This window comes from Solea senegalensis, linkage group LG2, assembly GCF_019176455.1.
Source record: "Solea senegalensis isolate Sse05_10M linkage group LG2, IFAPA_SoseM_1, whole genome shotgun sequence".
In the NCBI taxonomy this organism is placed as follows: Eukaryota; Metazoa; Chordata; class Actinopteri; order Pleuronectiformes; family Soleidae; genus Solea; species Solea senegalensis.
This window is the reverse complement of record NC_058022.1, coordinates 33703963-33727052: the sequence shown is the minus strand read 5'-3', so window position 1 is coordinate 33727052 and position 23090 is coordinate 33703963. Positions and strand designations below refer to the sequence as shown.

At 42.2% G+C, this 23090-nt stretch overlaps 1 protein-coding gene across 1 annotated transcript in view; it reads left to right on the top strand.

The window, feature by feature from the left end:
* The window catches only part of ahr2 (aryl hydrocarbon receptor 2), a 57805-nt gene extending 34891 nt beyond the window's left edge, over positions 1-22914 (top strand). Inside the window, exons 3-11 of the mRNA XM_044014829.1 lie at positions 12209-12408; positions 12763-12852; positions 14721-14847; positions 14932-15071; positions 16589-16791; positions 16893-17002; positions 17141-17282; positions 17381-19151; positions 19692-22914. Coding sequence (XP_043870764.1) covers positions 12209-12408; positions 12763-12852; positions 14721-14847; positions 14932-15071; positions 16589-16791; positions 16893-17002; positions 17141-17282; positions 17381-19151; positions 19692-19778 — 2870 coding nt within the window. The 3' untranslated portion in view covers positions 19779-22914. The remainder of the gene's footprint in view (positions 1-12208; positions 12409-12762; positions 12853-14720; positions 14848-14931; positions 15072-16588; positions 16792-16892; positions 17003-17140; positions 17283-17380; positions 19152-19691) is intronic.
* The last annotated feature ends 176 nt before the right edge of the window (positions 22915-23090 follow it).

Sequence of the window (23090 nt, the reverse complement as noted above, 5' to 3'; positions counted from 1 at the left end):
TCCGTCTTATTTATCTAATGGATTCAAAGTGGATCTAAGGGCAAGCTGCTTCTCTCAGCGTGCTCTTCCGGACCATCCAGACGGTCTGATGTGCTTCTAGGCTGTAATATTTTGAACTCTCATTCGTCTGTTTGGTTTTTAACTTTTCATTCGCTGCTCTTGTTCTGGCAGAGGAGTGAGACCTCTTCACTTACTTCCCTAAGGTTTTAGCAGAACATCTTAACACAACCCCCCCCTAACCTCACCTCTCTCTCCCTCTCTCCCTCCCTCCCCCTCTCTTGTCTAAATAAACTCTTGACACGCAACTCCACTGGCGGCGTGCCGAGATTGTCTGGTGCTGAGAGCGTCTGTCAGTCAGCGCTGAGGGTTACAACCAGACACAGTGCCAGTGCACAGCGTCTGCCAGAAACTGAGTGACTGCTTCACTGACTGGATTATTTCAGATTGAATGATCAGATTATTTACCGGATTATTCACCGACTGACTTGTTCACTGACTGAGCAAATCTGTTAACTGACTCGTTGGTAACAGGCTCGAGTCGGTGGCTTCGTTTAACATTAAAAATGCATTTATCAGTGACGTTAAACACTCGCTCGCGCTGTTTAAACCTCTGCGTTCACTAAAGCAATAAATTAAACGTGAGCTAATGAGGATTCGGTGGATTAACAGCAACTGCAGCTGCCAGTGGCAACAATAGAAATCTCAGAACCTCCTCTGGTAACACTTGAAGTTTTCATTATGTTTCTGGATCAAGATGAATTGCTGTCGGTAGTAAATGAATGGAGATTCAGTGAGCCTGAAATATGCCTCGCTGCAAACTCTGGACATGAGTTTATTATTATTATTATTATTATTATTATTATTTACAGGAATCATTTGCCTCTGTGGAGGTTGTTTGAGAAAGTAAACATCCTTAACTTTATGAAGACTTCATAAGAGAAAACACAATATTTATAATTCTCGACCTTTAATGCACAATGGAGATAAATGTCTCTCCTATACTTTTAGTGTGATTACTCTATGTGTGTGTTAGTGTGTGTGTGTGTGTGTGTGTGTTGGGAGAGGTGGGTGTGGAGGGCTTGGTTTCCTGTCCTCAATGGGTCCATGGCACGACAGCGATAAGAGCACCGGAGCTACATTATGTTTCAAACCCCATTACAGATTACTGGCTGTTACTCAACACCCCCACACACCACACACACACACACACACACACACACACACACACACACACACCCCACCCCACCTTACTGACTGGACTTCACTCTTGTTTCCATTACTATCCTTATCCTCTTCTTCCTCCTGCCATCTCCCTTCCTTCTCCTGCTGTCTCTTCACTCATGTCAATGTCTGTCCTCCCCTGCTCTCACCCGTCCTCCTCACCCCTTGTCAACCTCGGCCCCCCCCCATCTCATCAGTATCTACTGTATAATGACATTTTGCAGCTCCAAATTGGAGAACGCGTAATCATGCGAAACCTTTAAAAGCCAGAAAAGGCGGTAGTACACTGGCAGTACACTGTGTGTGTGTGCGTTTGACTGGTGTGTATGCCTGTGTGTGTGTGTGTGTGTGTGTGTGTGTGTGTGTGCACTTGTTCACACAATAATCATGCTGAATGTTTTCTCTCTCTCCTTGACTTTTCCTCCGCCGGCCTCCTTCCTCTCCTTTTTTCAGCTCAGGATGCGGGAGGTTGAAAGTTCGCACGCAAGGTGTGTGTGTGTGTGTGTGTGTGTGTGTGTGTGTGTGTGAGCAACAGCTACAGTAAATTAGCCGTATTTCCATCAGTTGTTCCTCAGAAACTACTGTACTGACCATCAGACCTTCCAACCTTTCTTTCTTTTTGATCTCGATTCTCTGCTTTTGCCAGAAACTCGCTCACTGAAATTGAAAAGTTGATTAGATCCCAAAAGGTTTGGGGCCTCAAAGTTCTCTATAACCATAGAAGTCTTCGGTAGTGTGTTTTATTTCCATGTCGGCAGTCATTGAAGCACAAACCTTTCTCTCTCTCTCTTTTTTCTTCTTCCCATTTCCACATAGAACCACAGTCTTGTGTTGCCAGCTCCCGTGTTCACTCCCTTTTGCTCTGTGACGCCAAAATTGTTACCTGAACAAATGTTTGAAATAATCTGATCCCTTAAACTCTTCTACCGTGACACCCCCGGTACAGAAAGGTCAGAAACTCGACTAAGATCTCATAAAAACCATTCTTATGTTCACCAAACACAGTTAAAAAAAACGAAAATTAATTAAACCTCTGTTATTTTACTCTGCTTCACTTCAGCAGCATCAGACCATGTACAGCTAATGTCCACATGTTGTTACATGACTTCCCTGAGTTTTTAAGCTCCTACTGCATATTTTTAAAGGTGATATTTACTTATATTTACGCAATATTTTTTTAGGCGAGGGAGGAAAAAAAAATCCTTCATTAATCCTGGGTTCCATCTGGATTTACTCTGACACAGTGGCATCTACAGTGACTTCTGGTGGAATCTCACAAGTGTTATCTTTATTTTGATACCAGGATTAGTCACATAAAGCTTGTAATTGCAGACACTATTTAGTTTGAGCATGTCATTTTCGAGCCGGGAAGACGAGGTTAAACTTAAAATCGAATAAATAATCTCTAATCTCTAATTTATTTTCTAAATTCCCTCTGTACTGACGTGATTCCCAAGAACCAAGTTCTTGTCAAGTTACCCTCCATTTACAGAGTGATTGGTATGATCCGTGTGTGTGTGTGTGTGTGTGTGTACTTCTGGCATAAACACCGACCATATCAGGACCAGTAGTCCTCATGGAGCCCAGAACCTGAGCAACTGGTTTAGTTTAGGGCTGTGATGTGAATTGCGGTTAATTTAGGGATAAGGCTTTGTTCAAATGAATGGAAGTCAATGCTTAGTGTCCTCAGAAGAATAGCTGAGCAAACCTGTGTGTGTGTGTGTGTGTGTGTGTGAGAGAGAGAGGGTGTGGTAGGTCGTGACCTGCTGTTCAGACGGAGGAATGTAAACGTTGAGACGTCTCCTCCAGACTCAGCCTTATTCCAGCCTGCAAGGAGGTCAGAGGTCGGCATTGTTGTAGAACGAGAAGGTCAAGGGTTTGAGGGTCGGAGGGCTGTGTGTTTGGGTTTGTGTTGGAGTTGTGTGTGTGTGTCTGTGGGCTTGTGACCTTTTTGGTGGATGTTGTGTCACATACATTACAACTCTGACTGAATATGTAATTCCCTGTGTGTGTGTGTGTGTGTGTGCGTGTTTGTGGTTGAGTTACTTTTGTCTCTTGTTGATATCTATACATTCATTTTGCCTCATAAATATACTTTTCATCGTGAACTTTATGTCATTCAATATGAAAACAAACACTTTTATGTTGAATGTCAGAAGGGAAGTCGTTTATTTGATATGGTGATGGATGTACATCATACAAATGTCATAATAACATGTTTTCTTTTATTCTGTTGGACTTCTATTCCATAGATTCCTCTTCTACTCTTATTTCCCTCACACACACAATATCAGCCTTTTTCAGCTCAAACATTATCCATGACTGTTTCTTCCTGGTAGATTTGCACTATAAAAAAGGTGCGAAAAACTCTCAAACTGGGTTAATTAAACACTAAATCAACCAAAAAAACACTATAAAGCTACTTCAAACGTGGGCAGCCGTCAGTAAAAGCGGCTTAAATCAGGGCGATGCGACGTTAAAATCATGTCCGTTAATCCCTCACACTGCATGATAATTAGAGCCAGATAATCTCTTCAAATCAGCCTAAAATTTGAAGGCACCCGCATTTGTCAGGAGACCCAGATTGGGGCCTGAAATCGGGCAAATTATCCGCTAATGTGCGGCAGGCTTCAACAACAGAGCGACACACGTGGCTTTTTTTATTTCTTTTTTTATTTGGCTGACATGACTTTTGAAAATTGAAACTACGTGTTTCTGTAATTTAGCAACAATTAACCATCTGCTGTTTATCAAAACTGTCAAGGTTGGCGATAGGGGCTGCGCAGTTTATGACACTAACGACTGTCCCCACAAGGCTAGAGGAAGAGGCCTCTGGGTGTGTGTGTGTGTGTGTGTGTGTGAGAGGCAAATGATTCCAGGAAACCACTGACAGCAGGAGTCATCAGTCAGTTTCAGACCTGCAGCGCTGAAAGTTACTACACAGCCTGAAGATAACCCCGCAGTCTGGTGACAGCCGTGGACTCCAGACCTTGCGTTTGCCTCTAAAGAGTTTATGCACTAATTACGACAAATTTGACAGGCGACTATGGGATAAAACGATGTAGTTAATTAACGTGAACGGAAGGGGGAAAGTGGGACGCTGCAACCGTGAGTTTGGTAATATTTTGTGGTTGTCAGGAAGTTGCGAAGTTACGAAACCGCGGCGAAAAGGAACCAGAGTGAGATGAGAAACATTAGAGTGTTAGAGCAGCTTGTGCCAGCGATTTCACTTTATTGGTCAAAAACAGTGCATCTTTTTGGAGTTTTAAGCCTCAAACCTTACATCAGAGTATATTATTGCCACATGAAACCTACACCTGTAGAGTTAAAGTTCACCTGCGGATCATTTCCGTGATAAACTGGAGTTAAGGAAAAGGCTCATGGTGTCTCGTGACACAAGAGTAACACAAGTAATGCAAAAAAAACCCCACTGGAATCAATGCACAGATTAGCATATTTTTAAATTTGTGGACCGTCAAATTTAAAACAGACGAACATACCATAGCAAACCCTTGCAAATACTACTGTAAACGTCTATAAATCAATGACAGAATTCACCTGTTTTTGTAAAAGTATTGTTTTCAATTCCTAATTCCTCTAAACTCATGTTGTACATGTGTTGATTTACAATTATTTCAAAATATGTTGTTGTAAATTCAATTAAGGGCAAATAATCGAATTAAATTATTATTATTTTCTTTCTTTTCTGGTTGCGGATTACATGGTGGTTTGTGCTCCGAGAAATGTCATTGATCAAAGTGCAGCCAAAACAACAGGAAACTACCCAACATCAGACAGCAGATGATACATGTTAGAATCACACAGGGATGATTTAGAGCCGCGGACCACATGGAGAAGCACTCGGAGGGAACAGTGAATCTGAAACCCTTCTCCTCTTCCACACCAGACAAGGCCTTTTCTGTGCTCTTTGCACAAGCCCTCTCGCCGTTTCATGCCCTAACCTGCAGCGAGGGAGAGCGAGCATTACTGAGAGTGAAAGGAGGAGAGAGAGAGAGCATGAGTGTCTGTGATGCTGATCTCCTGTCACCCCCCCTCCCCACCATCCCCTCCTTCATGCTGCGGTCCAAAGCAATGAAGAACAATGACTCCATTCAGCTCTTGGGTTTCAAAGTAGAGAGAAACCACAAAGTGCTTCAGAGTGGGTGTAGGGAGATGGAGAGAATCGCAAATATGATAGAAAGAGGGTGAAAAGATGGGGAGGGGGTGAAGTGGGTTGAAGGTTTGGGCCAGCCTTAAATGATTTCATGTACTGTGGGTTTGATTATGGGTTCATCCAGTGCACTTTTTTGGTGTGCCATACACAGAAGAAAGGGTATTTATATAAACGTTCCCTTGTCAAGATTGTGATCTAAAAGAACACATTGGAAATGAATGATTACATTTTTCATCATCGGGTAATCCTCCGTTGGTTTAAGGGAAGGCACGAGCAAGACCAAACACAGCAAAACACCTACACATATAAACACAAGTGCTGTAGAGGCATTTTAGGCCGCTTACAGCCCCCGCGACGTTACTATCGAACCATCTGAGCTCTGTTTAAATTCAGTAGTGAGCCATGAGAGCGTTGGCAGTGCCGTTCTTTGTCAGCGCTACAAGCTTTTTGATCAGTGCACAGCCCCCAAATGAAGCCAGAGAGGGGACGACTTAGATCTTCAGGGCCTCTCGTCTTCGATGTAAAGTCACAGGAGCGGAGGAGGAGGAGGAGGTGGAGGAGTTGTGGTCGTTTTGGGGGTTTCTCCTGTTTTATGAGCACTCTGGCAGTTGGTGAAAGTCAGCTGTTCCCTGTTAAAACCTCTGCATTAAGGGTTTCCGGGGGATAAATGTAGTGGGTAATGTTTGTTTTGTTTTTAACTAGGACAGAAAGCAGAGCCTGGGAATCCCTCAAGGCACCTACGCCGGACCGCTTAAGTTTGGCTGTTGTTGTTTTTTTGACAGACATATTGTAGCTTTCGTCTTGAACGTGTTTGTCTCTTTTGTCTGCCTTTTTGTGTGTCTGGCACGCTGTCTCTATTTATAACTCGCTCACTATATCCCTTTTGTTTCCTCCGCTTCATTAATCAAACTTCTTTCTCAGCTGGTTTCGTCTGCGTACTTAAATATCTCGCACTGAGATGCTGAACCACTAAACCAGATCGCCTCCGGCTATGAGTGTATGTTCGTGTGCGTCAATGTTCCCTCACTCTGGGCATGTCTGTACATAACCCCCCCCCACACACACACACACACACACACTTACACCAAAACCACAGAAAGGCAACTGTGAAACTAAAGACAAAGACATACACTATTGGAAATTCTTGTGTCTAGTTTTGGGTAATCTATATCTTAACTCAATATTTGGTGACAACCCACACACACACACCACATGTTGTTTGTTTATGCATATAAACGAATGTCACGTGTTGACACAATTATTGTGCAGTCGTGCAAACTGTGCGAAAGTGTGTCATTTAGTCAACAAAGAGCCCAGTTTCTGTTTGGACGTTTTACACATTTCATGACTCTGTAAATGTCACTTTTATATCATGCGGCGGTTGTTTAAATGTCGTCGTCAGGTGTCGGATATTATATTCCCCTGTAAGATGATTCGCTGTACGAGAATTCTTTGTCCGCCGGTTCTTGCATTACGAATGAATGTGTGTGTGTGTGCGGTCGGGTTACAGAAGCGATGTCAGTCCAGGTGTCACTGCACATCGCTGTGCCAGGTGATTGCACGGCTGTGCACCGCATCAGTCAGACAGACAGAGGTAATGAATCAAACTCCTGCTCATGTAAGTCATACTCGACTGTTTGATATACAAGTATAAGCACTTGTACATTTAGGGATAAACAAAGAGTATAAAAAATAAATGGCATCAACACAAATTCCTTGTAACTCCATAACATGGAATTCCTCGCTGCACGGAGCAATAATTATGAACGTATTTTGCGTAAATTTAAGGGAGCAGATCTAGCATATGACCTGGTACCTGGTACTTCCTGCTCTGGTGAGGTTCCAAGCAAACTGAGCCGATACTAAAGTGTGACGTCAACAGACTGCCGGCCACTTTAAAATCCCAGAAACATGCGTTAATCTCCAACATTTAGCAAAGGAAATGTCTAAAAACGATCGTAATTGCAACTTAAGTTCCCTTAAATACGCCTTTTTCTTACCTTTTTAATGTTCAGATTGTCAGGAGCCACTATTCTGTACGTCTACAAACAAAAAGTGTGACGGTTGTTTTGTCATTGTTAGTTAATATTATTGTTATTACTGCCCTTAGCAGTGCTTGTCTTTTGTTCTAGTTCACACTTAATCATAACTGTATCACTAACGATGCTCCCATGGGTGGAAATCTTCACAGAGCTGCTGATGTGAGTCACGGCATTGTTGGGAAAGAGCTAAATAAACATTTGGAAAGTGCCTGAAAGTGTGCACCTTCACCAGGTCTGTGAAGTCTCGCTGTAAGGCCTGGCCTGCGAAAAGAAAAGGAGGATTCAGCATTCTGAATCAGTGAAACGTGAGATTGCGTGAAATCGATTGGCACAGTTGCGTGGTTTCATAAATCAGATGAAAGGCTGAGCACCGCGCGTGCACGCTGTGGGAGCCGTAAAACACTTGGCAGGACACGAGGGGGGGAAAACTCCCCGAGAGGAGAGGAGACGGTGAGGGAGAGCAAAAAGGAGCATGGGATTAAAAATGAGAAGACGTCTGTTTTAACATGAAGCTGTTACTTTAGCTGGCATGTGTTGACACAGCTCACTGCACAGTATCTGAAGAGCCTGTTGTGTTTTTGGTTAATTACCGGGCAGATTAACGATCATTATTTGTGAGCACATCGCTCAAACATTCCCCTTTTGCGTGTGTCTGTGACTAATATTAGACGTATCTGTTACGAGTAAATAAACGACTCTTGAATCGATTAGCGGTTCATTTATTTATCGATTAATAATCATGTCTTGGATGTCATTTACGGAAAAATACACAACTTGTGAGGACAAATGTGGACGGATTAAAAGAGGCCAGGTTTGACTCTGTTTTACACAAGCTCACAGCTCAGTTAGACCTCATAATCCATAATCAATCGACCAATTATTGTCCTGATTAATGTCTTTTGTTGTGGATGACAGTTCACATTCATAAAAAACAAAACAACTACTGTAGATGCACCAGAATCAGACAACACATAATATCATATACTGAAAAAAACTCACATGCTGGTTAGAATTTGATGAATTAAGGTCATCTATGGGGTTTATTTATAGTATAAATGTACATACATTTGTTGCTTTCTCCCTCATTTAATGTTCAACTTTATTCATTAACTAAAGATCTTAACACACATTAATGAGAAAAAGACAGTCAACCTTTTCCCATGCAGTCAACTGAACTCTGGCCAATTATCCATTAGTGTGCTAGTGGGCTTAAGATAAGATGTTAAAAAGATATCTTAATGCAATTCAGAGCAACAGGAAACGAGCGATGAGACACAAAGAAACTTTGAAACTCTCTATCTGTGGTGGCACAAAATGGCGGCCTCTGCCTAAAATACACATTTAACGCTTTGAAAACCGAATGAATTTCATTTTAAAGCGTCACACAAACATATTTATGGGTCAGTAAATGCAGCCTGTCTGTAATATCCTCCTCACTGGACCTTTAACTCCCCCGTTGCAGCTTCAGTAAAAGAGGTTTCTGAGGTCTGAGATTTCGGGGGTGGCCGCCCGCCAACATGTGTGCAACCAGAGAAAAGAAGCAGCGCTGGGAATGCGAGTGGTATGCACTGCTACAGCGCCGTTAATCAAACTAAATAAAACAGACAGTGGTGTAAATCAGTGCACGAGGGCATCTTAGTGTAATAAAAAAGAAAATACTGCCATTTTTTTTTTTGGTTTTCTGTCTGCTTAACCGCTTAATTTATGCGCCTCTTGACTTTCTTTTTTGGAAAACCAGACTATCTTCTCTTGGCTGTTTGATGTTTGTTTTTTTTTTAAAAAACCAACAGTTCCAAAACTCCCGATTATGTGTTCCCTTCATATTTTTTATGATGATTTGATGTTTCTTTTGGGTACCCGTATAGTTTCGCTGGTAATGTCGGTCAAACACCCACAGCATTTGCATTTCCCTCCACATCCTTTGATAGCACACGTTCTGTAAATGTTAGTCTTTTTGAAATGTTTTACCACCTGATGTTCCTCGGGCAGCCGCCGCGCTGGATGGACTCTGTGCCCAGTTCCAACCACAGCTCTACATTTCCCTCCTTTGTGCTTTTAATGTGTTAAACCAACCCATCTGGTTTAGTTGTTCCACCACTTTTCTTTGTACCAGACTCAAATTTTCTGACTAATTTAGTGCTTTAATAATTCTGAAACCAAACTGGTTCTCTTTCGCTGAGCGTGTCCAAAGTCTATGTACGGTGTTATTTGATCATAGTAACCAGTTTATGTGGTTATTGGGATGTCAAAAAAAGTGAGTAGTTTGACATTGTGGGGAATAGTATTAAAGCTTTTGTTGTGAATAAGGGGATTTCCCAAAGATGGCAGATTATCCCTTTCATGTCAAACTGTCTTTCCCTTGGATTCATCTTTGAAAGAAGCAGTTGGCAGTTTTTTTTCTTCACATTTTGGAGATTTATGTGCTTAATATCCTTCTTTTCTTAATAGGAATGGCACATTATCATTTTTTTCCATATCTGATACCGATAACGCAACCTCGAGTGTCGACCAATACCGATACATATTTGTTTGTGCGAGACATTTCAAGAAATTATAACAGACAGAATTCTCTAATGGCGCTTTTCCATGATACAGTTCTAGCACTACTCGGCTCGGCTCGTCACGGCAGTTTCGCGCAGCCGTCCTTTGGACGACTCCGCCCGCGTAGAGGAGGAACTATGACGTCATGGAAAACGACGTGACTAATACCAGAGCGTGTAGAGCAGAGCGGAGCCGAGTCGTAACTGTGTAACTTGTGCCGTTTCTAGTCATCACGTCTAAAAACACCTCAGGATGTGCAGCATGTCGACACCCAGCGCTTTGGAGTGTGCGCTCCGAGTTCACGTTGTGAGGCTCTTAATAATAATAACAGTGCAAGACAAAGGTGAAGTGTGTGTCTTCCTGACTGGATCTGTGCCATGTGTTGTTGTTGCTGTGAAAGTGGGCCGGACCCTGACACGTGAAATAAAGGCTTTCATTGTCAGACATCACGGTTTTTATTTATTTAGTAATAATAAAAGACACTTTTTCCACTATTTCATATGCCAGCGATCTTATTGTGACAGCAGATTTTATGCACTTTAAAGAAGTCACCACACGAACTTGGAAAAGCATTGTTTTTGTGGTTTTTACATCTTTGTCATTGTCCTTTTCTTTTTGGAAAACCTTCACTGCGTTGATTTTTGTCTGTTGTTTTTTTTAAAGCCCAAACTCCACTCAAGTCTGACTCATCGTTGTCAATGCAACAAAATGCCTTCAGCATCCCAAAGTTACAAGGAAAAGCCACAAGTAAAAAAATAAAAAATAAATTAAAAGCTTAGTGGTGGTGGAACCAGATGAACTATTTTTATAGGATGGTCACAATATTTTTTCGGCACAAATTAAGTGGGAAAAACTGTGAGAAATAGGTCTAAAAATTTTGTTTTCTTGACGTTTTAAAACATCCTTAGACTCAAAAATGATGGAAAACATATTGGTGTAAGGAAATATTTATAAAAATCCCAGTTGTGTCACCAGCAAAATTTCGTCTGGTTTTAATTGCTTGTTTAATTTCCAAGGTCTGTACAACCGAAAACGCTTACTTTTTATAGAACCAGCTCGATCCAGATCGATCCAGGCTCCGTCACTGACCGCTGTACATGAGCCTCGTTCTTCCCAAAATCCCTGGCACCCTGTTGTGCTCAGGCCACAGGAAAAAAAAAATCAGAGGGGGGAAAAACACACACCAAGGCTAACGGGTAATTTTGTGGCTCTGCCTGTTATCCTTGTTTAGCCTGGGCTGAGCCAGCCTCCATCCACTCTGTGTGTGTGTGTGTGTGAGACTACGGAGTCTAAATCTTGAACACATAAAACTCAAGCCTCTAAAACCGTCACTCCTCATTGTAATTGATGTTTTTCACGATCCCCCCGTCTATTAATCCACAAATTCACTTATAAAAATAGTTGTCAGGTAAGATGGTCGGTGCTCTCTCCAAGAAGTATATATTCTCTTCCACTTATCCTCGTCCAGATCACATGAATTTAATTAATTTTTATAGTTTTGAATGTTGTGTACAGCTGGAAAAATATGCAATAAAAACTAAAAATATTCCCCAGGTCACTTCTTTCCATGATGCAGTCACCTTATACGGACTGTTTACCTCGTGAACCCTGTGCAAATCAGGCGATTAAATGAAAAACAAAAGTTTTTACCTGGAAAAAGTAACAAAAGGACCCAAAACATTACATGAAAGATGCAATATATGAGGGAAAATGTTGTTTTCATTCAAAATGTGCTCCACAAACATCCCTGTCTCTTTGATCCATCATCATCCCAGCTGATTTCCTCTCTTGAGAGGATATTTTGGCGCTATTTTTGGGCCATTCATTTATTTTTTCCCCCCTCATGTCGCACTGCTGCACTTTGAGAGAGCAGCAGTGAAGATAAGAAGTGCTTGCTTGAGGAGGAAGAGGAGGACGATGAGCTGAGTGAAAAGTTGTTAGACGACAGGAAGTGTCAAGGCGGTTCCACCCTGATAGTCGGAGGCGGAGATGTGTGCGGTTCCTCTTTCTCACCGTGTTCTTGAACTGGTGTTTTGGAGAAAATGTGGTCGGTGTGGAAAGTACATAAGGTGGTAGACATGTGAAAGTTGTGTCTGAGATTACTTTCACTTCCTGTTTTTCTTGGTTTAGGACAATTGTGCAAAAGTCAAAATGAACAACAAACAAGTCAAATAAATGTCCATTTGGAATCTTTTGTGTAACGGGTGAATTTTGTTGTTCTCTCTCTCAGCCACCATGGCGAAACCCCAGAACGGCTCCAACTGGGCTGCCGACAGCAGCCTGATGTTCGGGGGAAACGTCCAGAAAACGCTGGCTCCATCCTCCACGACCACGTCTTCCTCCTCCTCCTCCTCCTCCTCCTCGCCCTTCTCCTCCCGTGTGACGTCCATCGATGGAGTGGGCTTCACCGAGGGAGACCTGTTGCTCCAGGTAACGCGTCAGATCACCGCGTGTCCAATGTGGGAAACAAATAAGAGACTGTGAGACTGTGAGGTGAACACAGCTGTAGCAGAGCTTGGAGGCAACAGGCACAGCCGCGCTACCAATAACAGAGGAAAACCTGTCAGCACTGCACGAAAATGCACAATTAAACCTTGCCAAAGAGCACGAAAAGAAGCCGAACAGATGCTTTCAGCACATTCTTTGGTCAGATGAAACCAAAATACATGTGTTTTGGATTCAATGAGCGCCAGCCAGCGTCTATAGCGTGGTTGTGGCTGCGGCTAGCGCAGAGAATTGACTACTAAACAGCAACATATAAAGTATATCTGTTTGGTTTTTCAGGCGCTGAATGGCTTCGTGTTGGTGATCACGGCCGAAGGTTACATCTTCTACACGTCGCCCACCATTCAGGAGTTCCTCGGCTTCCACCAGGTAAAAAATAATGATTTTGGTTGGTGCAGAAGTTTATGCTTACGTTTATTTGTCGAGCAAAAAGCATCATGATGCTTCTCATGGACTGTGCAGGTCAAAATGAACAAATAGAATTGTCAGTTACTCTAAAAATAACAAAAAAAACATGGAAATATATCATGCAATAAACGATTATGTGAAACTGTCCAAGAGAAAGGCTGATAATGAACTACAGACTGCAACCACACGTCTTCATTTTTACTTAAAAGCTTTTTTTTTCTTGCTAAGCCAGCTAATGTTGGAGATAATTAGGAAAGTTTAAAGCAGACATCATCTGCTTCTGACCTGATAAAATCAATGTGAGCGTGAAGCGGAGTCTGTGTGCACAGAAATAACTCGTCTCTGTTTCCACTCCGTTGACCCGGTGAACTCCCGCGTCCCTCATGAAACGTTTCGGTTCATATTTGTGCACTCCATTCGCATCTGTAAACATGTCATAACGCCGCCCGTGGTTTAAAAACAAGGACACTCCGACATCCTCTGATAATCCTTCAGAGATACCAACACCGGACGACAAAGACACACAAACAGAAACACACATGTGCACTCTTTAAGGAGCATTTTAAGGTCCTAATGTTTAAGAATAGTATTACTTGTCGTGCGTGTGTGTGCTGCTTTGTTGGCTGCGCACTTATAAACACATCTGTTTGATCCGGGTTTAAAAATGTCTGCAGTCGGGGCTTAAAAAGCAAACACACACACACACACACAGAGCTTTTTTCATGATGTAGTCTGGAATGAGGATTCTAATCGGCAAAGTCTTAGAGGCTGGTAAAAAAAAGTTAGCAGCTGCATTTACTGTTTGTCTCTAATATAAACTTTATTTATTTACAAAGCAGCCAAACCAAAAAAAAAAAAAACAAGAAGATAGACAGTTGAAAAACACACACGTGAGATCACGCCAGAGATAACACTGAATATGAATCGGAGGGGAAACCGATTTGTCGATTTGTGGACGGCCGTGTGTATTTTTCATCGTTTTTCATGTTTTGGTCTGAAGGAAGTGAACTGTGAAACGAACTTCCCTGCTGTGGACAGAAGCCGAATTTCACAAACCTGTCATGCTCACACATTCTGACATCAGGGTTGTTTTGAGCTCCACAAAAGCCCCAGAGAGGCCATTTTTCAGCGCCCGCTGAACAAAGGCGGGCTTTGTGATCGGTTTGTTTGTCAACGGTTGAGAAACAGAACTAAGCCGTGAGGTGTGGTTCGCTCAGCACCTTGGTCCTCGAGCACAACGGCGTCTCTGTGTTTCCAGCCTTAAGTGAGTGGCACTCATCCACCGGAGCATTGTTCACGCTGCCTGTGTGTGTACACTTGCATCATCGCACCCGCGAACGCGGATCGCCAGAACAAACACGGGGAGGGATGGAGCTTGCCACCCAAACGAAGGCTGAGCTGGAGAAAGGCCAGTCTTAAACAATATGTGCCAAAACATGCAGGCAGTGAACCCAGTATTTCATCTTAGCTACGATCTTGTTCACACGAGTGAAGACAGGAGTGAATTTTACTCGGTTAGAACTCAGAGTCTGGTTAAAGTCTAAGAATAGAGTGTAACATTTTTAATGACTTTCATTTGAATAAATTATCCTTTGCACGTTTGTCTGGCAGGCACATCTGAACACACACGATTTTAGCAGATCACACAATAAAGAAAGCAGTGTAAACAATAACTCAATTCAATATTTGTTGTGTTATTATGTATGCACAGCTATAAACTATTATCCAACAGCTTTTATGGAGGCTGTGCCGGTATATTTTAGGTTTCGATTTTTAAACACCATGGAAACAGTGTCGTTATTTATGTTTTTTTTTCCTCCTGTTTCCAGTCAGACGTCATCCATCAGAGTGTGTTTGAGTTGATCCACACAGACGACCGGACTCTGTTCAGGCAACAGCTTCACTTTGCCCTCAAGCCCAATTTCTGCAAGTCCGACGGTGCTCCAGCAAGTCCCAGTAAGTCCAGACACCTTTTCAGCTGACCTTCAGAAAGCCTTTGTTTAAAAACCTTGATGGTAAATGTTTTTCTTATTTCCACAGGTGAGCTGAGTTCTGTAGAAATCAGCAGTGGCTTGATGCCCTATGATCCTCAGGCCATCCCTCCAGAAAATTCTTCTTTTCTAGAGAGAAACTTCTGTTGTCGATTCCGCTGTCTGCTTGACAACTCCTCTGGCTTCCTGGTAACACACTCCCAAACCTCCCTTTTTCCCCCCCACACACAAACACACACCGGGAGATTTGCTCACTGCAAAGGGCCACATTTGTTTAAAAAGCTGAAACTATTCTGGTATATGAATAAGTGATATTCAACCCTCATGTTTTCACATTGTGATGTTTGCGAAGATGAAGTCCGCTAGCTTAAATACTAAAGTGTTAGAGATAAAGTCTGCTATCTTAAATGCCAACACGTCAGAGATAAAGTCCGCTAGTTGAACTGCTAACGCGTTAGTGTTATAGTCTGCTAGGTTAAATGCTTACACATTAGTGATAAAGTTCGCTAGCTGAACTGCTAACGCGTTAGTGTTATAGTCTACTAGGTTAAATGCTTACACGTTAGCGATGAAGTCCGCTAGCTGAACTGCTAACGCGTTAGTGTTATAGTCTGCTAGGTTAAATGCTTACACGTTAGCGATAAAGTCAACTAGTTTAAATACCAAAACGTTAGAGATAAAGTCCGCTAGCTTAAATCCTAAAGCGTTAGAGATGAAGCCCGCTATCTTAAATGCTAAGGTGTTAGAGATAAAGTCCGCTAGCTTAAATACCAAAGTGTTAGAGATAAAGTCCGCTAGCTTAAATACCAAAGTGTTAGAGATAAAGTCCGCTAGCTTAAATATTAAAGCCTTAGAGATGAAGCCCGCTATCTTAAATGCTTAGGTGTTAGAGATAAACCCGCTATCTTAAATACCAAAGTGTTAGAGATAAAGTCCGCTAGCTTAAATACTAAAGCCTTAGAGATAAAGTCCGCTAGCTTAAATGCCAACGTGTTATTGATAAAGTCTGCTAGGTTAAATGCTAACGCGTTTATGTCACAAATGCTCTCAAATAACTTGCAAGAAAGAGCTGTGTGAGGCAAATAAAGAGAAGAAGTGATTGTTAAGAACCACCCTTTATGACAGGGGTGGGCAATTATTTTCCCCAAGGGGCCAAACATGAGAAACGTAAAATATTGTTGAGGGCCGAGCCAATGGGCTGAATTAATTCTGCTCAATGTTCATTTATTTTATCCCTTTATAATAAAAAAAAAGCAGTAAATTTTTTTTTTTTTTTTTTGGGGTAAATTGTGGCAGCATACAAATAACACAATAACCAAAATGAAGGAACATGCAGATTTTATTCAATTATAACTAACTGACTCTATTGAATATATCGAATGAATAGATACTAGATTAGATAATAAGATAATAAACGGGGAGGGAGATAATGATAACTCCTGAACTTTTACCTTCGACTTCTGTAAATAATTATTTAGCAGTCCATTTATCGTTAAATACGCGGCATTCGGAATCAACTTTTCTTGTTTTTTTAATGTGAGGCGACATTTATAGGGGGCCAGCTGTGCGGACAGACACAGATGCATCCATATGTAAATAATAAAAACAGGCTTTTCAAAATAAAAGCGACACTGTTGTATTGCATGCACGGCATACATACACTTGTTCATTTGTGTTTATGACTGAACTTGTGTGTCTGTGTTCAGGCACTGAACTTCCACGGCCGCCTGAAGCTCCTCCACGGCCAGAGCCAGATGGCGGAGGACGGGGCGCGGGCTCCTCCCCAGCTCGCTCTGTTCTCAATCGCCATACCGCTGCAGCCGCCGTCCATCGTCGAGATTCGCACCAAGACGCTCATTTTCCAGACCAAGCACAAGCTGGACTTTACACCCATGGGTATCGATACCAGGTCAGGCCCGTAACCTAAGAACTCAAGGAAAAGCTCAGCGTCAGCCAAAGATACATCGACTTAAATCATTTAAAATAAATGTTTTGTTTCTTTTCCCACAGAGGGAAGGTTATTTTAGGCTACAACGAAACAGAGCTCTGCACAAGAGGTACAGGTTACCACTTCATCCATGCTGCAGACATGATGCACTGTGCTGACAACCACTTAAGAAGTGAGTACCTAAGGAAAACAAATGTCCCTCAATGTGTTTTTTTTTCTAAGATAAAGCAGCTGTAGACCATTTTTAGACCAAGGGAAAAATTAATATACAGTAAATGTATGACTGTTTTTGTGTCATTTTTTTTGTCAGTGATTAAAACAGGAGACAGCGGTTTCACCGTCTTCAGGCTGCTGACAAAAGACGGGGCGTGGGTCTGGGTCCAAGCCCTCGCCAGAATGGTCTTTAAAGGAGGGAAGCCAGACTTCATTGTGGCCCGGCAGAGAGCTTTGACGTAAGTTCAGAACCAAAGAGCGGGGAGGGTGCTTTTCAGCTCTGTGAGACGCTGGACTCAGGAAAAAAAACTCCTCTTCTTGTGCTTTTTCATTACAGAAATGAAGAAGGAGAAGAGCACCTGAGCCGCAGACGTCTGCAGCTGCCGTTCAACGTTGCAGCTGGGGAGGCGCTGCTGTATGACATGACCCCGATCGTCGACAGCCCCGACCAGTGCTCCAACCCGAAGCAGAGGAAATTGGACAGCTCATTCGTCAGCCGTGACTCCATCCTGGGATGCATGCTGAGCCAGGACCAGTCCATCTACTGTGAGCACAGCAGCACCACAATCACCTCCCTCAATGACGTCGCCTTCAAGGACAGCCACGCCACACTCAGTGTCCCCGGAGACATCTGGCAGAACACTGCACCCAAGCCCGTGCCAAGTCTGCTTAAGTCGGAGGCCATAGTTCACGACATGATGGAGACCCTGCAGCAGATCCTCGGGGACAACAACATCATCGACAGCCTGGACGTTGAGCCTGACGAACTCAAGAGCTGGGAGAGCACACTGCTGAGGATGAGCACCAACAACACCGACATGAGCGAAGACCTCAACGACATTCTCAGCAACGACATCCTGTCCTACGTAGAGGAACAGCTCCAGAAGGAAGTTGGGCTCAAGCTGGCTAATCCGCTGGATGATATTGTCCCAGCCTCCCTCTCCACTTTGGACCTCCAAAGCCAAGATCCTGTGCAGAGTGCAGAGCAGGACTTCAGCTGGCCTCTACAGCCTCAGAATCAGCTGATGGCAAACAGTGGGCAGGTGATGAATGGACATCCAATGCCAGTCCTGGAGACAATGAAACTCACTCACATGGATCTTCCTCAAGTCAGTTCTTCAGGTCTAAAAGGCCCTCCCTTTCAGCAGATTGCCTCTCAGCTTCCTAATTCAGTTGGTCCTGGCCACATTGGTGCTCCACTGACCTTCAGCTCCTCCTTGGCAGATTCTTGCGCTCAAACGCAGAATGACTTGAGGACATTACCGGTCGCTGCCAAGGGAAACAGTCCCGGGGCGTTCAAGCACACCAATCAGCTTCACTCTAACCAAACTCAGAACCACGGGCAGATGTTCAACCCACAGGTCGGCCTCCAGGACCAACAAAAAGAAAACAGAAAGTTAAATCCCGCGTTTAACTTTCAGGGCGAGCAGTGGAGCTCCTCCATGCCCGGCTCAAACCAAGTGGACAACTTTGTACAAACATACACCCAGAATATTTTGAAAGAATCCGGTTTTATTGCAGCTCATCCTCCATCGAGCTGCTTGCAGGGTCATGACGCACTTCAGACACAAAACAAGGACATTCAGATTCAGCCCTGGCTGCTGGAGGAGCAGCAGCTCATAACAAACGGGTGCCAACAGATGGGCGCCTGCCTCAACCAAATGTCAGCGCTTCCAAACAATCCTCCGCCCGTCCACGTGCCCCAAACCACCGTAAATGGCAGGCCAATGTTCAGGACTCCTGAGACTTCAAGTCTGCCGTTTGACTTGGAGCCGTCACCTCTGCCACCTTCTAGCAGTTGTATGTTTAGAAACGCCACCACGTCTGTGCCCGTAAACAGAGCGCACCCCGGTCACCCGGCGCCCTGCAAGCAGATTAACCCGGTCGGCAGCAATCAGATCCTCTCCAAGCCCGCCTGTGTCTATCAGGGTCTTCTTGGAGGAGGAGGAGGAGGAGGAGGAGGAGGAGTAGGAGGCTCTGTGCTGGGGGTGACGGCGTTACCGACCCCTGATGAGTCACCTCTGTCATGCCAAATGACCACGGGTCTCGAGCTCAATGACCTGCTGGTGCAACAGCAGCAGTTCCTCAACTTTAGTCAACAGACACAGGTAAGAAGAACGCAATCGAGCAAATAAGTCATGGCCGGAAGAACAATTTGCATCATGGGAGTGTAAACTCTGTATGTCAACAGTCCCAGATCTGAGCATGAGGTTCTTTGAACACAGTTCGCAAAATGCAAAGGCTGCGGTGTTACCGTTCTGTTTTTTGTGGTATTGTTCCATGTTTCGACAACACACTGGCTACATCCATGCTTGACATCGTGGTGGTCTCTGATGTGCCAACACTCCGTCATGTTCTAACTCTTATTACACACCAGGTTTGTGTCTCGTAAACCGTCATACACATCTGGCAACACACGCAAGGAACATTCATTTTAGGCATACAAGAGAGATTGTGTGAAAGATGCATGTCACGCCAAGCCTCTGATATCTGACTTTGTTTCAGCGACATCCGATGAATTTCCCTCACCTCGCTACATAAGTTAATAGACGTCCACATGCTAAAGGGAACGAGGACGTGTCATGATGTTCAAAGATCATGTTGTACTAATAGACTAAAATACTATGCATGTGTTTTTTTTCCCGCAGGTCAACAACCATTCAGTCATTGGGAACAGAGGTGTCTCCTTCCCCACGCTGCCCTATAAGAATGCATACTACTCAGAGAACAAGTAGGAACCCGGGCGGAGGAACTGCAGCGTCGAGGAAAGACTCCCGTCTCTAAACATGAAATGGAATAGACTGAAGAGAGGAAACTGTGGCCCAGAAATGGGTGAGGAGAGAAAACAGAATGTCTCTCCTCAAGTTTGCTTCTGGGTAGCTGGTTTGAGGTCGAGGAAGAGAAGTCTGAAGAGGAAGAAAGGAAATCTTCTTCTTCTCCTTTTTATTTTTATTTTTTTTTACTTTTGGCAAAGTTGGATGTATGATTTCTTCTGTATCTTCCCACTTCTAGTTCTCAGCAATTTGTCCAAAATGGAGAACAACAATGAACTCACGGATTGACCTTTGAATTTTGTTGTCATTGATTTTTGAACAGTGGCCTCGGACAAGCCACATTAAAATGGGGGATTCGTGTTTAATTGGACTAAAGACAGTGTTTTTCCTCCTGTCACACCACTATCTTCGACACAGAGGAGGAGAAGACGACCCCGAACTTTGCTCCTAGACTGATTTACCTGGACGAAAGTGAAGAGAAAGAAAGCGTCCTGTTAATCCTCTGCCGTCTTAAATGCACCCTTGGTTTTTTTCTACTTTGAGAAGGATGAAAATGTGTGTTATTTTTTTGTTTTTGAAAATGCATCTTGATTAAGTTCATTTCAACTCTTAACTGTCCCACTAAGGGGGGGGGGATTTGCTTTGCAGACAGGGTATTTACAGTAACCAAAGAGAAAGAAACGCACACACAAATCATAGATTATTCTTCTAACAGGCGATGTGTAAGACCAGCTGCTTTTTTTTTTTCACTGAGCCAGCTTTGTTTCTTCTTTCACTTTTCCTCTCCTTAATATTTCTGCATTGTTGTTGTTGTTTTCCTGTTGTTTTGCAGAAGAAAAAACACTTCAGACAGTGCATTAAAACTGACACACTTGTTTGAAACTTTAAAGGGACTTTTAAAAAAAAACAACCAACAACATAAAACAGTGTCATGGTGGAAATTGGTGTTTGATACGTGACCGAAAACCAAAGTTAAACTCGCCCTTAATTGCCTTAATGTCACTATGCCCAGTTCCTATTTTAATTAAGTGATGAATTGCACTATTCCTTTGAAAGTGATGCCAAAGCATAGTCAACAATATTCACATAAAATGACACTAATGATGACAAATTTAGCACAAATTTTATACGGATGCTCTTAAAAAACTGAATTATATTGCATGATAAAAGTCGTCATCATGGCTTATTTCAATGGAAAGCAACTTAAATAAGTAGTAACTAATCTATTTTAATAATATTTTATTTAAAAATAATTTGACACGCGTCAAAGCAGAATTACTCACCGCCTAATCTAAGATTTTTTATTTTATTTTATTTGTTTGTTTCTTTTTTGACTTGAATTTCACACTAATTTAACCCAATTTTCATCTTTCCTCTCTCTCGCTCTCTCTGTCTTGTGGTTTATGTGTGGCATCAAAACGCTGAAGTAAAACAGTCAAAGGCAGCTATTGTATATGTGTATTTTAAAATGAGGGAAACCAATGGCAAAATCACCACTTCACTGAATGAAATTGTACACGCACGAGGCGAGGTGAAATCTTCAAGTGCCTTTTTTTTTTTTTCAAACGAGCTCTTATTTTGATTGTTTATCCTTTAAAAAACACGACTCAGCACTTGGATTCTAAACAAGTCACTTTTGTCAAATATGACAATCTAAACAAATTATGACAATCTTGGAATACTTGGCGTAAAAAAACCACCCCCCAAAAAATAAAGCCATTTTGTGACGCTTTATAAGGATACCAAAGGGACGCATTTAGAATAATGATCACAGAACTGTTGTGGAAAATGGTTTGTGGCGATTTACAACCAAAAATAATTGTTCTTACTGTGATTAATGGTTTCTGACATGTAAATATTGTTTGGCGTTGAAAATTGTACGTAAACCTGGAAATTGTTGTTTTCCGAAAGCTTCTTGCTAATTTTTTTCCCCCATAAATGAGAAACATTTTCTTTGTCCTGTCATCAAACTTAGTATTTTACAACTTGAATGTTGGACTGGAGCCTTATTTACAAGTTAGAAGTTGTCAGTCAGCGCCATCCATCTCTGATGTAACGTAGTAAAGCCTTAAATGCAGTGAAAGTAGAAGAGGCGGATTGAGTTGGTGTTTTGTGTAATTGCTTTGGCTCAGTTTTGTGCACAACTAGTGTCATAAAACAGGTATTTCATTAGAAAAGAAAATTATGTGTAAAAACAGTTATATCCATAAACTATAAAAGGATGATCAGATATTGGTAGAAATGTGACAAATGTATCGCAAAAAAACAACCAACAAATGCACAAAAGCAGGCACACATTGAAGTTTTTTTAAATTAAATTTGCTTTAAGAAGAACTCTCCCGTATTTACGGAACGTCTCGAAACACAACGACCCACCAAATGTGTTCGATACTGACACGTTGACCACAATTGACGCCACAGCAACTGTCGTAACGCCCTGTAAATTTAACATCTTAACAACGTTCTGCAGTGGAGGGACACATTTCCGCGAAAACTGAGCCAAAGTAGTTGTAAATCATCATCGTCAGCAGTGAGTCAGCAGGACACTGACTCACACGTAGGGTGAATCGAGATCAACTCTGATTGAATTGAGACACACTCTCTCCTCTCTGTTAAACCGTCACAGCCTGTTTCTCACCAAGTATTTTGCGTATAGAAATACAAACATCATATATATGTATACATATATATATGTATTGCTTGCTTCTGGACTTAAAAAACAAACCAAAAAATGCCATTGTACTTTTTTTTTCAAAATTCAAGGCTCCAAAATGCAGTATCTTTGTGTACCTGTATATAAATATCTATATTTGTCTTCTTTATTTTTCAAAAAATACAGTATGTATTGTCATATAATGTGTATTTTACTATCATATTGGTTTAACCTGACTCACAAATATCATTTTGTACATTGTCTGCACAGCATACATATATATATATATATATGTATGTATGTATATATATAACCTCCTGTTATTATGATCTTATTTTATGTTGTGGATTTGCCCTCAATATTTTTTTTTGCTTCTAACTGTATGAATGTTTGAGTCAGTATGTTCATGCTCAACATATTAAAGGTGTTAATGATTGCACACAATAGTTTTTAATTGTCTTTTATGCCAGAAGAAGCCTTTATTTATCTCAGAATGAATTCACTTTGACTCTAGATGTAAGACTCTAAGCTCATTTAGACTTAAAAAAAAAAATGCCCCAACATTTTCGTCTTGTAGCTTGTATGTGTGTCCACTAGATGTCAGTGTAAGGCCGTTTTGG